This window comes from Haliotis cracherodii, unplaced genomic scaffold (genome assembly GCF_022045235.1).
Source record: "Haliotis cracherodii isolate W230 unplaced genomic scaffold, xgHalCrac1.p SCAF_7, whole genome shotgun sequence".
Classification (NCBI taxonomy): Eukaryota; Metazoa; Mollusca; class Gastropoda; order Lepetellida; family Haliotidae; genus Haliotis; species Haliotis cracherodii.
Genome location: NW_027266330.1, coordinates 39,580,757 through 39,596,292, shown reverse-complemented (window position 1 = coordinate 39,596,292; position 15,536 = coordinate 39,580,757). Strand labels below are relative to the sequence as shown.

The window sequence follows — 15,536 nt, the reverse complement described above, 5'->3', positions numbered from 1 at the left end:
TAATGCCAGTAATCGCGCCGTAACCACTTAGCAAGTTGTTTTTTCCTAATGTCCGTGTCGAACTTGATTGACATCTGATGGTTTGCGCTTGTCGAGTCTGTTTACCTGGCTGGCATGGGGACCCTTTCCTTCCTCACATCAACCTTAACTGTAACCATGGTAACCCTTTGATGTTCTCATTACATACGTTAAGGTAAGTTTTGACAGGTTTTGGTGATATATACATTAAATGTAGACTAGATGTTTGTTTAACTGGATATTGGGGTTTGTGTGTTAAATATATGTTAATGTTGAGGTACTTGTTATTTAGATATATCTTCCACAATTAAAAGTGCTATTTGTTTTCAGGATAATAGTACAAAATATGGAATTAGTCTTGATTTTGCTTTTACAATTATCCCCCCTTCTCCCTTTATTAATATTTTCTCAATTTTCCCCCTTTAATAATGTTTCCCCTTGTATCTAAGCTTCCCCAGATCCTATTTGCCCCTCCCCGTGTCATGTCATCGTTTAGGATATAGTGAGTCGGTCAGGATGTATGTTTCAACACTGGGCATGTCAATTTCCCACAGTTGCATGTTGCATGAGACAGACAACGGGGAGCTATTTCATGTACATTTCACTGTCACTAGGTCACTCAGAATGCATGACTAAGGTATCACATGGGTTGTTCACAGTGCCTTGTTTATTTGGGGAAACATCTTTGGTGCAGTTTGTCTAAAGATATGGTAATCTTGATAATTGTGGTCATGATGTCAGGGCTTGGTGTTGATAGAAATGCCATGTTGATAGTTTAGAGATTTATTTTCGGACTAACATTTCTTTCAGCTCCGTCGGGAAAGAAAGTAGCAACAAAACTTGTACAAAAAGATGAGGACGATTGTGTGGTGGAGTACACTCCAACAGAAACAGGTAGGGGACCTTGTGATGCCCAGTTGGAATATTACCATATTCGACGGAATAAGCGCCCCGCTCTTATAAGCACCCATGGCGATATTTGCTAATATATTGGCTAGTGAACAATCCCAATTAGCACCCCTTCCTATTGATCAATGAAAAAAGACTTATTTATTCATTTATAATACACATAATATTCTAATAAGAGCTCCCTATTTCTAATTTTGAGAGCGCCCCGGGCGTTTTTTACGTCAAATGCGGTACTTGTAGGGTGTAGGGTGTGTGGGTAACCTTGTGGTTAAAGGCATGTCAAGCTTAAGACACTGGTTTGGTATCTCTTGTGGGTACACTGTGTAAGCTATTATTGATGAAATATGGCAGGAATATTGCTAAAAGTTGTGCGAAACACTACATACTCACTATAAAATGTGTTTCTAGGTTTGTCAGCACCATACCCGTGCATGTGGGTTTCATCGAAGTGGTAAACGTCTGAAACCTGCATCACTTCAGGCTTTCCTCCCACATTAAGCTGACACGACGCAATATAACTGTAATACTGTTAAAAGTGGCGTTAAACCGCACTCACTCACTTACTATAAAATGATTGGCCAGTTGCTGACTCTGCTGTGATTCCCCATGTGAGCGTCCAGTCTGAGCCATGCATGGTGTACCGCGATGTGGTGTTTCTGGTATATTGTTAAATACAACAAACCCACTCACTGTCATATAGAGCTGTCTGATTAACTGGTGACTGTCTGATTGGGTTAGAAGCTGTCTGCTTGATTAGTAACTGTCCGATTGACTAGAAGCTGTATGATTGATGAGTAACTGACTCGTAACTGTCTGATTGATGAGTAACACTTATGTCTTGGACAGGTGGCACGGGTGGCCCAGTCATCTAAGGCGCATCAGTTGCGTCCCTTGGGCACGCCAGAAACCTATGATTGTGGGTTTCAGTCACGGTTCGCCCCGATTATGTTTCTAGGTTTGTCAGCATCATACCCGTGCTCGTGGGTTTCACCGAAATGGTAAACGTCCGAGACCTGCATCACTTCAAGCTTTCCTCCAACATTAGGCTGACACGCCGTGATATAACTGGAATACAGTTAAAAGCGGCATTAAACCTAACTCACTCACTCACTATGTCTTGAACGTATAAGCAACAAACTGTAGATGTTTATCAGTGTTGTCTTTATACCAACAGGCAGAGGCTTTATTGGCAGTTCAAATCACATTACTGAATAGCTTCACAACTCAGTGGCCCCGTGAAGATCTGGCTTAGAATTGGCCTTCAGCAACCCATGCTTACCGTAAGAGATGCCTGCTTGTCGTAAGAGGCGACTAACGGGATTGGGTGGCTAAGCTTGCTGGTTTGGTTGATGCATGTCATTGTATCCCAAATTAGGTGGATCGATGCTCATGACATCCATCACTGGATTGTCTGGTCCAAACTTGTTTATATACAGACCGCCTTCATATAGATGGAATATTGCTGAGTGCGGCATTAAACACCAAACAAACAAAACAAACAAACACAACCAATGACATTCAAGAATATGCACGTGACAGCTAACCATGTAAGAGTTGTCTCCCTTCTTTGAGTTTCAAAAACTACTGGATCACTGTAATTTGTTTGCATTTGATAAAAATGAAATCAAGAGTCATGTATGTGTGTACAATGTGCGACCGCCTCTATACAGCTTTACATAATTGTATTTTGAATGACCTTGTAGACACATTTGAAAGTGTTTGTGTGAGTATGATTTCTGTTTGTCTGTGAAAACATGTCATTTTATAATTTGTCATCTCTACAATATGACATCTTATAATTTGTCATCTCTATTATATGTTATCTTATAATTTATTATGTCTCAAAGTGAGGTTGACCAATCAGAGAGCAGAACTACTGACCCCACATAAGCCCGTCAGTAAAAATCCAAGATGGTTGTTACTGACCTAATATGAGACCGTAAACCGTCAGTAACAGCCATTTTGGATTTTCCAACACCCACCTCACATAATTCACATGGAAATGCTGGTACCGAAATTTGTTAATTGACACTGTTTTGTGTCATTAATTGTGATGTGCAAGGACATTTATCTGTTTTTTAGATCACTTTTGTGACTTTATTGATAAAGATTATTGTTAAAATTTTCAACAAAGTTTGGCCTCTGAGGTTTGAAGAGTGGTCTCCCTTTGACATCAGCAATGGCTGTCAAGCGATTTGCTAGTACATGTAGCACCAATGAGGACATCTCAAATAAAAGGCAAAGAGTGTAAACATTTTGGCATTATAAATTCATTATTTGGGGACACCCCGCCCAATATTTTTCTGCTAAACAAATATGACACCTTAACTAATAATGTCATCTCTATGTCATTTTTATCATATCGAACTGTTTTGCCAGGAGACTACGAGGTGAGTATCAGCTACTATGGCGAGTTGCTGCGAGGCAGTCCCTTCACCTGCAAGGTGTATGATGTCGGCAAGGTGTTTGTATCGGAGATGCCGGAGTACTCCGTTCCAGGCAATGCTGTGACATTTGATAGTGAGTACAAATTTCTGTTGTCAACAATTGTGAGTGTAAGCATCAACCTGACTGGATGATAAAGATGTTGACGACAAAGACCATATCATTTCCAAATTGAAGAAATTGGTGGCATGAATACTCTATTGGCAAAGTTCAAAAGATGATTGCTGAAGTAACATGGCACACAGGTACATGCAGTAATGTTTCATCTGGTTCTAGATTCTGGCTGCCATACTGTAAACCTTTTCCATGTCTGAACCTCTTGTTACCTTAAAAAGCCATAGTCAGGATCTGGCGTCAGTGCTCATTCAAAGGTCAGATGTCAGTATTTCCAAGTCACTAAGCCTAGTCCCAGAAAATATGAAAAATGGTTCTTTCATAATTGTTGCGATGACACCACCTTTAGAATGCAAACCTACAAAGATGTTTTGGCGTTGCAAATATTGTGTGTATTCCTTTACATCAGCTGTGTACTCACTCAAGATTTCAGACACTTGCTAAGTATAGGTGCACAGGTGGTTCAGTTGTATAAGTTTCTGTAATTTACTCTGCATAGTTACCTCCCTTAGTCATGCGAGGATCCGCTGATCATTGGTTTGAATTCAAGATTTGCCCTGATTATGGCCTTGGTTCATCACAAGTGCCTGCTTCTGGGTTTCACTGAAGTGGTAACGCCTACTACCTGCTTCTGGGTTTCACTGAAGTGGTAACGCCTACTACCTGCTTCTGGGTTTCACTGAAGTGGTAATGCCTACTACCCTTCTTCTGGGTTTCACTGAAGTGGTAACACCTACTACCTGCTTCTGGGTTTCACTGAAGTGGTAGCACCTTCTGCCTGCTTCTGGGTTTCACTGAAGTTGTAATGCCTACTACCTACTTCTAGGTTTCACTGAAGTGGTAGCGCCTACTGCCTACTTCTGGGTTCCACTGAAGTGGTAACGCCTACTACCTACTTCTGGGTTTCACTGAAGTGGTAATGCCTACTACCTACTTCTGGGTTTCACTGAAGTGGTAACGCCTACTACCTGCTTCTGGGTTTCACTGAAGTTGTAATGCCTACTACCTACTTCTGGGTTTCACTGAAGTGGTAACGCCTACTACCTGCTTCTGGGCTTCACTGAAGTGGTAATGCCCACTACCTGCTTCTGGGTTTCACTGAAGTGGTAACGCCTACTACCTACTTCTGGGTTTCACTGAAGTGGTAATGCCTACTACCTACTTCACCTACAACCTGCCATGCCATGATGTAGGCGAAGTACTCACTCACAAGTAGAATATATTGTTGATGTCAGACATGTATGGTGTGTGGAGCCCATGCTTGGTTGCCCCCACCGTGATATTGATGGAATTGTAAATGTAGTGTATAAGCAACCTCACTTCCCTGTACCGATGTGTAACAGATTAAGCTGGTTGTTCCAGTTGATGCATCTCGAGCAGGTTCAGGGAACATCGAGATCCGTGTGAACCAGGGCCGCGTGGCCTGCAGCGTGGAGAACAAGGGTAACCACCAGTTCAAAGCCTCCTTCTTCCCAGAGAGTAGCGAGCCCCACATCATCGAGATGACCTTCAACGACGCTGCAGTGGAGGGTGAGGAAGCGGATGCTGGATGAACTTGGCCATTAAGAGTTCACTAAGGCAGATCCAGGGTGTTAGAGCACTGGGGATGTTGTTGACTTTCTAATACCTAACTTCAGTTTTGGGTAGATGGGGGGTGGGGAAATGCCCAGAAATAGGTACTCGGTGTGTTTACATTTAGAATGTTGATGTGGCAATGTAGGTTAAGTGTAATATCAGTCCATCATACACGGATGAATTTGTCTTGGTGCGTGTCATTAGACCCCCAACACACATGCACCCCAACCCCACCTACATCCCACCCCTACCCCACCCAGACCTGTCCCCCAGGATCTGCAACAGAAACCGAATATCGCCATGTATAAGGTGAGTTTTTCGTACCTAGAAGTAGGGTTGTTTCGTTGGGGGTGGGGGTGGGGTCGCCCTATCCGCAGCATAGATTATGTTTTGATGTTCTTTTCCCCAAACACAAAGACATTACTGTGAGCACATAAGTTTGTTCAAAATTTCATTTAACAATGTTTATACTTAATTTCGGCGAAATCGTGTGTGAAGGGATCGGTAGATCGCACAACTCACTGTTATTTACAGCAACCATGGTCAGATTACCGCTGCTGAAATTTGAGACGACCTTTAGTTGACGGAGAATGGATACATATAACATAAATGCCATGATTTAACTCGTCAAGAGTCATATTTGTTGTGGTTTCACTATTATGTGTCAACATAAAGTTTTTGCGATCACGAATTTTGGGAGCCTCAGTGGTGACTGGTCAAATTGTTCCATACGTAAAACAAATATCCGGAAACTAGCGATTAGTAATACCAAAGTGTTATGTTATTGGGTAGTTTTTAACCTTATCACTGGTACAGAAAACATGTGTACATCTGATTGCTGTCTTAGATTATGAGAAAATACACACAGTAATCTTCATCTCTGCATCTAAGACAAGGCCTAGTAGGACAGGAAGTACAATTTATATGATAAATCATCCTGTCTAGTGATGTTGTAATTGCAAATGTGGGGATTGTGTATGCACTGGTGATCTGACGGGGTATAAAAGTATATAAGATTCTGAGGGTGGGGGTTGCGGGGGAGATGGTTATATAGGGTATGATGAGGGGGAGATGTGGGAGGATGCACTCCCATCATCATCTGTGTTCTGTCAGCACCACACATTAGTTCACCCAAATCTACAAAGTATTATTCATGAATACAAAAATAGGTTTTGTCTGAAACTTTATCTCATAAACCAGTCCTATGCTTGTCGTAAGAAGCGATTTACGGGATCGGGTGGTCAGGCTCGCTGACTTGGTTGATGCATGTCATCATATCCCAACTGATGAGATCGATGCTCATGTGTCAATCACTGGATTGTCTGATTGTCGATTATTTACAGACCGCTGTCATATAGCTGGTATATGGTTGAATGGGGGGCAAAACAAACAAACAATTCACTTGAAAGAATGTGTCATTAATATCTTTTCTCAGGTTATGCTTGATGTTCTCAATTTCTGGTGTCATTTCGGAGATAAACATACTGTGTTTTCAATGTAGAGCTACCTGTAGATTTAACCGCGCTAAATTGAATTTGGAACCGAATGCGCAGCGTGAGGTTTCAAATGTTAAATTTAGCGTGGTTAAATCTACAGGTAACCTAGCTCTACATTGAAAACACAGTATGTTTATCTCCATTCTACCATGACTAAATAAAACGCGAACTCTTTGGTGTCAGCAAATATACTGAGTGAAGCGGCATGGGTTGAGTCCAGTGTTTTGAGTGGGTTCTCGATCTGAATTACGGAATCACCGAACAAAATAAGGTGCTGTATATACTCAAGCAGTTTGTTTACACCGTAATACTTCACTCGAACATATGACAGGCATTGAAAGCATATAAGCACGGCAACTGTAGCTTTGCAAGGCTTTCGCTCCACATCGCACGTCACCATTATGATGTCATATCGCTCATTGTGACGCATAAGATATGACGTCACAGTCGTATATAGAAAAGCGCCAAAATTCCAAGCTCTCTGTTGTCTCCAAAACGTAAATACATTCCCTTTGTTGATTTCTGTGTGTTTTTCTGCACGAAATGTATTGCCACACATCCTTTGAATATTGCAGTAACCTCATCTTTGCATTTTGTAACCTGGAATTGTATATATAATTATTTAAATATGCCTACCGACAATGACTGAAAATAGTACTATTCTATGAATATTAGCTTCCGCGGTGATGCGGCCGTCAAACCAGCTGTTTCAATCAGAGGGGGTTTATTGTGATTTAATAGCCTCTGATTCACCAATCAGAATCGAGTAAATTCCAAATTCATGGTAGAATTTGAAATATATATTTCATTGCAATAGAAAGCTTCATGTACAACCTGCCTCCTTCTGCTGGTTACAGACAGCCCCTGGACAGTGAACATCATCGACCCCAACAGCATCACCGTCTCGGGGGAGGGGCTGGACCGGGTACCCATCAACACCGAGTCGGCTTTCAGCATCCATACTAGTGACGTCAATATCAGTAGCATAGACGTGCTCATCACAGGTAAATGTCACGGTGATGGAACAGGTGCAGCGATGTGGGAAATTACTTGCTATGTGGGGAAATTACTTGCGTTGTGGGGAAATTACTTGCATTGTTGGGAAATTACTTGCGTTGTGGGGAAATTACTTGTGTTGTGGGGAAATCGCTTGGAAATCATTTGTGGAGTTCAATTCAGTTTCATTGTGCAAACTATACAAATGAAATCCAATTTTCTCTTTCAATATATCAATTATTTTTTTTATCATTTCTGAAGTTTAAACTTCACTATTAAGAAGTAGAAATAAATTGATGTTTGATTATCAATCAGTAAGAATGTATAGTATGAGATCATATGGGTATTGATGTCCATATTTAAGACGTGCATGTACATTGTGTGGACAATAAGCCTGGGGACTTGTCTTGCCCAATGTCCTCTATTTCTGTAGGCATGGTTTGTTTTGGGTAGTTTCTGATTGTGATCTCTTGCATGCAATTTAATCAATAAAGATATCTGGTTGCATGGTGTTGTTTTGTCTTTACGGGTATGGGGCAAACATCTTGTTCTGAAACTCACTGCGGTGGTGACTGGTTTGGTAGAGTTATCTCCCCTCTTACACTATCGGTGGTGTACATAGTTACTCTGTTCTGTGTCATATATTTGTGTTTGTTTTTCTTTCACATGCAATGTTTTTTAAGCATGTTTTTTGCATGGTACTTGTTACCTAACCAAATAGCATGATAATTCAGGGAATGTTTTAAACCAATAACATAAACCGGTAGTTATAGAGTTATGTAGGAGAGAGTCGAGCTTGTCGTTGTTTGTAGTAGTGTATTCTGTTGTAGAAATATTAAAAGTTATATAATAAACAATAATGGCAATGTTTGAAATGGTATATGTTATAGCGCTTTCTGTGTTGTGTTGTGTTGTGTTGTGTAAGGTTTGGTGTAACTGCCAGACATTAACATAGTGTTATTAATTCCTTCTACTCACAGACCAGTACATGCACAACATGTCACAACTCACATCACGACACATACATGCAAGGATTACACATACACAACAACCGTTTGTAGTTTTAGAAACAGACAACAGTCATACAGATATACACCTTCAGATGGTATCAGACTCTGCCACACAGCACGATATATATTTCATCTCTGTGGTTCCCATGTCCATTTCAACCATCATCATGTCAATTTCATGGTAGGAATGTCCATTACAGTCTGTGTAACCCAGGGTGTCGTCAGTTTCAGTGTGTTGTCTGTTCACTGACAAACAAATTGGTTACGTGTTCTGAACTTGTAGCAAGTTGTCAATTTCATTGGGGCAATGAACACCACTTTTAGAATTGTATTGTGTTGTCCTTTTCACGTGATGCTGTTGTCAGTTTCACTGCGAGGTGCCGATACAGCAGAAACCCCCTCAGTTGTGTGTCATAAGTCCTCATGATTGGCGGTCATGTCATGCACACTAAACATGTGAGACGTCCATTTCAATCCGTAGAGCGTCTCTACAGGCGACGTGTGATCTACCCCCTGCAGGTGAGAAATGCTTGGTGTTATAGTGTCACGCCTGCTTCCTTTGTGAAATATACAACTGACATCCCTGTCACTTGAACGTACATTTCATCAGGTGAATGGTAACATCATATACTGTTAACATGACATCCCAATGCACATGTTCATGATCCACCTAGCGTTGCACCATCATCAACTGCACATCCATCACATGTTATAAACATTAGTTAACCTTTAGAACAGTGTAGAGGCAGAACTGACATAGCACTGTATTACGTAGATCATAATGACGTAGCGTTTATTTCACTAATGTTAATCACAGTAGAGTAGACAGCTGTAACATACAAGCTTGTCCGTCACTGTAAGATATTGACGTGTTGTTGTGACGAGTGTCCATGTTAACCTGTGATATCTGTGACCAGCACCTAACGGGGACACAGTGCCATGTGACCTTGGTTCGGACAGTGGCGGGGTGTTGGTGGCGGAGTACTTCCCAACTGTGGTCGGTGAGTATGTCTTGGAAACAGTCTACTATATTCAACAAATTTGGTGACGCTAATCAAACTGATGAGATATGAAAATAAAGAATGTGACAAAATGTCATCCGTCAATCATTCTTAATCAACATCCACAGTATCTTCTATGGTAGATGTTTTTAGAAATACTTTAAATATTCCAATTGACTAGTAACAGATTTGAAAATTATAGCAGGTATTTTTAATCACACGTTTGCCCGGTCCAGATTATTTTAAGGCAGCCCTGGTACAGCTGTAATATTACATGTAACAGCTTCTGACTGCAGCATTTACCAGCATTTACTTCCTCACTCACTCAGTATTCGTGTGTTGTTTTCAGGGGACCACACAATAAGGGTTTTGTGCAATGACACGGAGATAGCAGACAGCCCCTACATCGCCAAAACGTACGACACATCGGCCATTACTGTCACGGAACTGCCTGACGGATATGTGGCCAAACCAATCAACTTCTCAAGTGAGTTTCTACAACCCTTAGAGCTAGAAATATAAACATGATAGACTGTACAACAATATTGCCACATTGAAGTATTTAGTTTTACAGCTCATCTAGCAAAATTCTTTCTCAACATAAAATAAATCTTTGAGGTGTTTAAATATATAGGCCTACAAGTCCGTTCTGATGAATAATTAAAGAATACTACGTGGAATTACGAAATTCCTAGATCAACTACACCAAGTGGATTTACATAGTCTGCGCACTGGTTTTAGCGTTTATACCACCACAAAAAAATCTGAAGTGGACATATTGACAACCCTGTATACTCTTTATAACATCTACATCTAAAAGGGGACAATCAAGAGAATAGTTCCTGTTGTATGGTTTTCTTTTGTTAAGCCAAAATTTCCAAATTGTTTTGGGAAAGAAATAAACTCATATCTTGCTAGATAGCTGACATCTGAGGGACTCAAGAAACCCCCCCCCCATCCCACACACACACACACACACACACACTTCCTTCATTTAGACTGGGGGATCCAAACTTGGCTCAGGGTTCAGGAGGAGGCGACTTCTCCAGGTAGATTGAGTAGCTCTTGAGGGATATCTTATCGGAGTAGAAGATCTAATTTTGATGAAATTGTTTATTCATTATCTCGATAAGTTCATTGAGCTGCACTGATCTGCTGAAGTGTTGTAAACTCCGTCCTCTCACTGTTGCCAGTTGATGTGAGCCGGGCTGGGGAGGGGCAGCTGCAGATCATGGTGAACAACGGTAACCTGCCCAACGATGTGGAGATGGAGCAGTCCGGCGTGTACAAGATCTCCTTCGTCCCCCAGGAGCCCGGTGTGCAGACTGTCGACATCAGCTTCAATGACGAGGCTCTGCCAGGTGAGCGGTGATCCCAGCCTCTACATGGGCTGGACACATTGTGACACTGGAGACTAGAAATATCATGGTTCCAGGGTGAGTGGTGATCCCAGCCTCTACATGGGCTGAACACACTGACCCTGGAGGCTAGAAATATCATGGTTCCAGGTTCTCATTCTACAGAACACTTTTTGCGCTACGACTATCGTAAGTCTATGTTGAAGTATGGTAGGTATGACAGTCCTAGGGCTAGAATTGCTCAATAGACTGAAGTAGTGGGTGAGTGAGAGTGAGTTTGGTTTTACGCCGCTTTTAGCAAAATATTCCAGCAATATCACGGCGGGGGACACCAGAAATGGGCTTCACACATTGTACCCATGTACGGATTCGAATCTGGGTCTTTGGCGTGACGAGCAAACGCTTTAACCACTAGGCTACCCGACCGCCCCTGGACTGAAGTAAAATATGTAGACATTTTATTCTGTATTAAGACAAATTAATGACATCCAGCATAATATTTTGCAGTAAATAAATTGGGTTGCATTGTCATTTAAGGTGTCAGTTGTGTGTTATTCATACAATCAAATTGTGGATAGGGTTCTGTTTCACATTTCACTCAGATTCAGTGGAAACTGTGAATGACTGTTCATAAGTTTCAATTTTATTATAAAATTCCGAGTCAAGAAATTTGTAAACCAAGTTAAAAATTACAACAAATCCTTCTAGTGAATGTCTTAAGCAAATATTGAGAAGGTAAAACATTCCAGTGAAAGTCCTAGCAATTATTGAGAAGGTAAGACTTTCCAGTGAAAGTACCAGCAATTATTAAGAAGGTAAAACCTTGCAGTGAATGTCCCGGTAATTATTAAGAAGTTAAATCTTCTCGTGAATGTCCCGGCAATTATTAAGAAGGTAAATCTTCTCGTGAATGTCCCGGAACTGATCATGTTCACAGTGTCGCCCCTGACTTGCACTGCTGTGGACCTGAGCGCCTCCATCATGGAGCTCCAGACCCTGCAGCCTGTGGAAAAACAGTCCACCTTTCTCATCAAGTCTGCCGCCAGTGATGCCTCGGTCGCCGTGGAGCTCATGGGTAAAATATATAAGGTCATAGGTCAGGTATTGTCAAGCCCAATTTTCATCAGCAGAAAAGATATGTTGTGTCTGTCCGATGAAATTGACACCGTCTTGCATCATGTTTCAATTTCTTTGATAATATCATTGTTATACAACAGTTTCAATACGTTATTGATGTTAGAAGGTATTTTTCATCATTTGAAGTACATCCTATTATGATACTTTTAGTTATTAATATTTTTTACTTGTATAGAGGGATAAAATAAAGTATATGCAATTGAATATGTTTGTTGTTGATTGTCATTGATCATCGTATCACATACATGACACTATTATGTACATTTCCTTGCTTGTGTTGCACATGACATACCAACATGTATATTTTGTTTCTTTTTCTTGTAGTACCTTGACAGACAGAAACTCCATGTTATTTTATTATTAGTGTCTTTCAAGGAAAAATTGCGTCAATGTCACAGTCACGTCACACACAAATATGTACAAGACATTATTAATGATTAACACTGTCAACTTCTAACTACTACTTCAGTACTTAAGTCACCTTTGTGTCCATCTTAACTCCATAATGTGTCAGTGGTTGGGTGTACATTTCAACCTGTCTGTTGTCAGTTTCATGTACATTTCATGAACATTTCTTGCTGTTTTTGTGTTGTCTTGCTTACGTTGTTTTCGTCTGCATTTCAGGGTTAATCTGAAACCTTTGACAATGTCTGATATATCATTTGTTTTATTTTGTTACCTTAAGTCAGCTTTTGTACGAGTTTTAGTTTATGATTTGTTTACGTAGGGTTGTCAGTTTCGCTGGTAGACATGTCCATTGCATGTTGCATGCCCCAGGTTGCGGTCGGCTATTTGACAACATATAGACATATAACCAAGATTGTCCTGACCTCTGGAACAAGGTACTTCCTTCTGATTTCTTCCTTTCCAGGTTCTCTATATCCTTGCTATGTTTCTGTTCTAATTCTGATTGAATAAAAATAAATTCATTTATCCATATAAAGCAACAATTCTAATTTGTAATAAAACAGTAATTAACAAAATGTTTTAGATACATTAAAATAAATATTTCAACATTTTAGCGCCATCTGGACAGCAAGTTCCTGCAAGAATATCAGGCAATGGCACCAATGGCTACACTGTAGAATACACCCCTCGAGAGATTGGTACGTGTTGTACTGTGAATATACATGTACCAGTAGTAGGATGTTCTGCTTGAATATCTGCAGGCATGACTTTGATTGTGATTTAGATTCATTAATGAGGTTAAATATTATGATTTAAAGAAAAATCTAAAGATCTCTTTTTTTGTAATAGTTTCTTTGTTTTTGAACCAGAACATTTTGGTCTGTGCGGAGTTGTCTCCACAGAATTTCTGCTCATGAACCTATCATGTTTGTTGCACAGAAATGATACTGATGAAAGTGTCCCTATCTCTTTATGCATGTAATTGTGCATTAAGATTTACAATCTGTTATCATGATAATGCTTGAGACATACCCATAATTAATCTTTTCTGTTGTTTTAGACAGATCAGTTCGTTTGTTGTCAGGATTTTAAGAGCATTGTAATTTGATTTGCTGAAACATTTTTTGAAATTGAAAGTTTAACAAATATACAAATAAAAAGATGCATGTTTACAATAAAAGTCCTCAGTTTAATTTTTTTGTTTTTTTCACTAGTTCCAAAATTATGTTGGAAGTGTCTGCAAAATAAAAATAAAACTTTACATTATGCTTTTTGATTCTGTGAATTTGTGACCATTTTACCTCTGACATATATATTTTGTCAAATGTTCATTTCAGGTACATATCTGGTATCGACAAGCCTGTCAGGTATACAGATCAAGGGTAGCCCATTCCGCGTGAAGACCTACGACCCAAGCCTGGTCAAGGTCTCAAAGATTCCACAAGGGGTAGTGGGTACACCCACCAAATTTATTGGTAGGAACCTTTTAATTGTCTTTCTTTTTAAGGGGGCCACGGGGGCCACAGCCTCTAAGGCCACAGCCTATTCGCTGTGCAGAGTTGCGTCCCTTGGGCACACCAAAAAGCTACGATTTCGGGTTCAAATCCTGGTTCGCCCCGATTATGCTTCTAGGTTTGTCAGCACCATACCCATGCTCGTGTGTTTCACCGAAGTGGTAACCGTCTGAGACCTGCATCACTTCAGGCTTTCCTCCCACATTAAGCTGACATGCCGCGATATAACTGTAATACTGTTAAAAACGGTGTTAAACCCAACTCACTCACACTCTTTCATTTTAAGAATTATTGATTTGAATTGAAAGTGAAAATATAACAAGTTGAATATTGATACACTATTGATGTTAATTATCATGTCTATTTCAGTTGATGCATCGGCGGCGGGTGAGGGCACGCTGGAGATTGCTGTGTCTGCCAGCGGTCGCAACATCCCCAACCAGGCTCGGGCTCTGGGTGGGGGTAGGTTTGAAGTGTCCTTTGTGGGCAGGGAGGCCACCAGACATAAGGCCGTCCTTACATACAACGGAGAACACATCCCAGGTAGTTACCCCAAACATGACTCCATTATATTCATTTCAACATACATCAACCCTATATATTTATTACTATTTATATTTGTTTCATTACATTATCTTTTTTCCATTAATGCACAAAATATTATTTTTCCATTAATTTTCAACTAATTTTAGACAATTATGTATTCAAGTTATCATGGAAACATTATTCAATATCAATGCAATATTATTCAATCTATTGCTGGAACTATTCGTTTGAATCGTTTTAAGGTCTAGTAATTGAGAGTGTTAAATATTTGATAATAATTATTGTACAATTGTATGCTAGATTTTCTTTTTTGAAGTTTGAAGTAAGATTTAACATTTTTGACTGTCAGCATACGTACAGGTATTTTCCCCAGACCTGTGTTTGTAAACTTTTATTGATTGTTTTGTGTGAATGTCTCTCTTAGGTAGCCCATTCTGGGTGGACTTCATGGATGCCAGCCACATTACTGCCACAGGGGAAGGACTGAGTCTTGTGCCTTGTCATCGCCAGACACATTTCACTGTCAACGCCCCTGGTGCAGCCCTGCCAGACCTCAATATCAGACTGACAGGTACTCAGGCCTGGTGTATATATCGCGTATATTTCATGTACATGGCATGTATACTGGGAAACATGTACTCCTACCTGGTGTATAAAAGTCGTATATTTCATGTACATAGCATATAACAGACTGACAGGTACTCCGGCCTGGTGTATATTATGCATTAATATTTCATGTACATAGCATGTATATTGGGTAACTTATCCTTTCTGGTGTATATTGGTCGTATATTTCATGTACAAGCATGTATATTGGGTAACAGGGATTCCTGCCTGATGAATATAGCTGACTGACAGGTACTCCGACCTGGTGTATATATCGCGTATATTTCATATACATAACATGTGTATTGGAAAACACACTAGTCCAGCCTGCTGTATGTAGGTTGTATATTGCATGTACGTAGCATTTATACAGGGTAACACATGTTCCACTGGGGATAAAATC

The 15,536-nt window shown here is 40.3% G+C and overlaps 1 protein-coding gene across 1 annotated transcript in view; it reads left to right on the top strand.

Annotated features, from left to right (window-relative positions):
- LOC139447095 (filamin-A-like) overlaps nucleotides 1–15,536 on the top strand; it is a 113,844-nt gene that overhangs the window by 43,399 nt on the left and 54,909 nt on the right. The window contains exons 13-16 of the mRNA XM_071228256.1: nucleotides 13,082–13,165; nucleotides 13,805–13,942; nucleotides 14,351–14,524; nucleotides 14,952–15,098. Coding sequence (XP_071084357.1) covers nucleotides 13,082–13,165; nucleotides 13,805–13,942; nucleotides 14,351–14,524; nucleotides 14,952–15,098 — 543 coding nt within the window. The remainder of the gene's footprint in view (nucleotides 1–13,081; nucleotides 13,166–13,804; nucleotides 13,943–14,350; nucleotides 14,525–14,951; nucleotides 15,099–15,536) is intronic.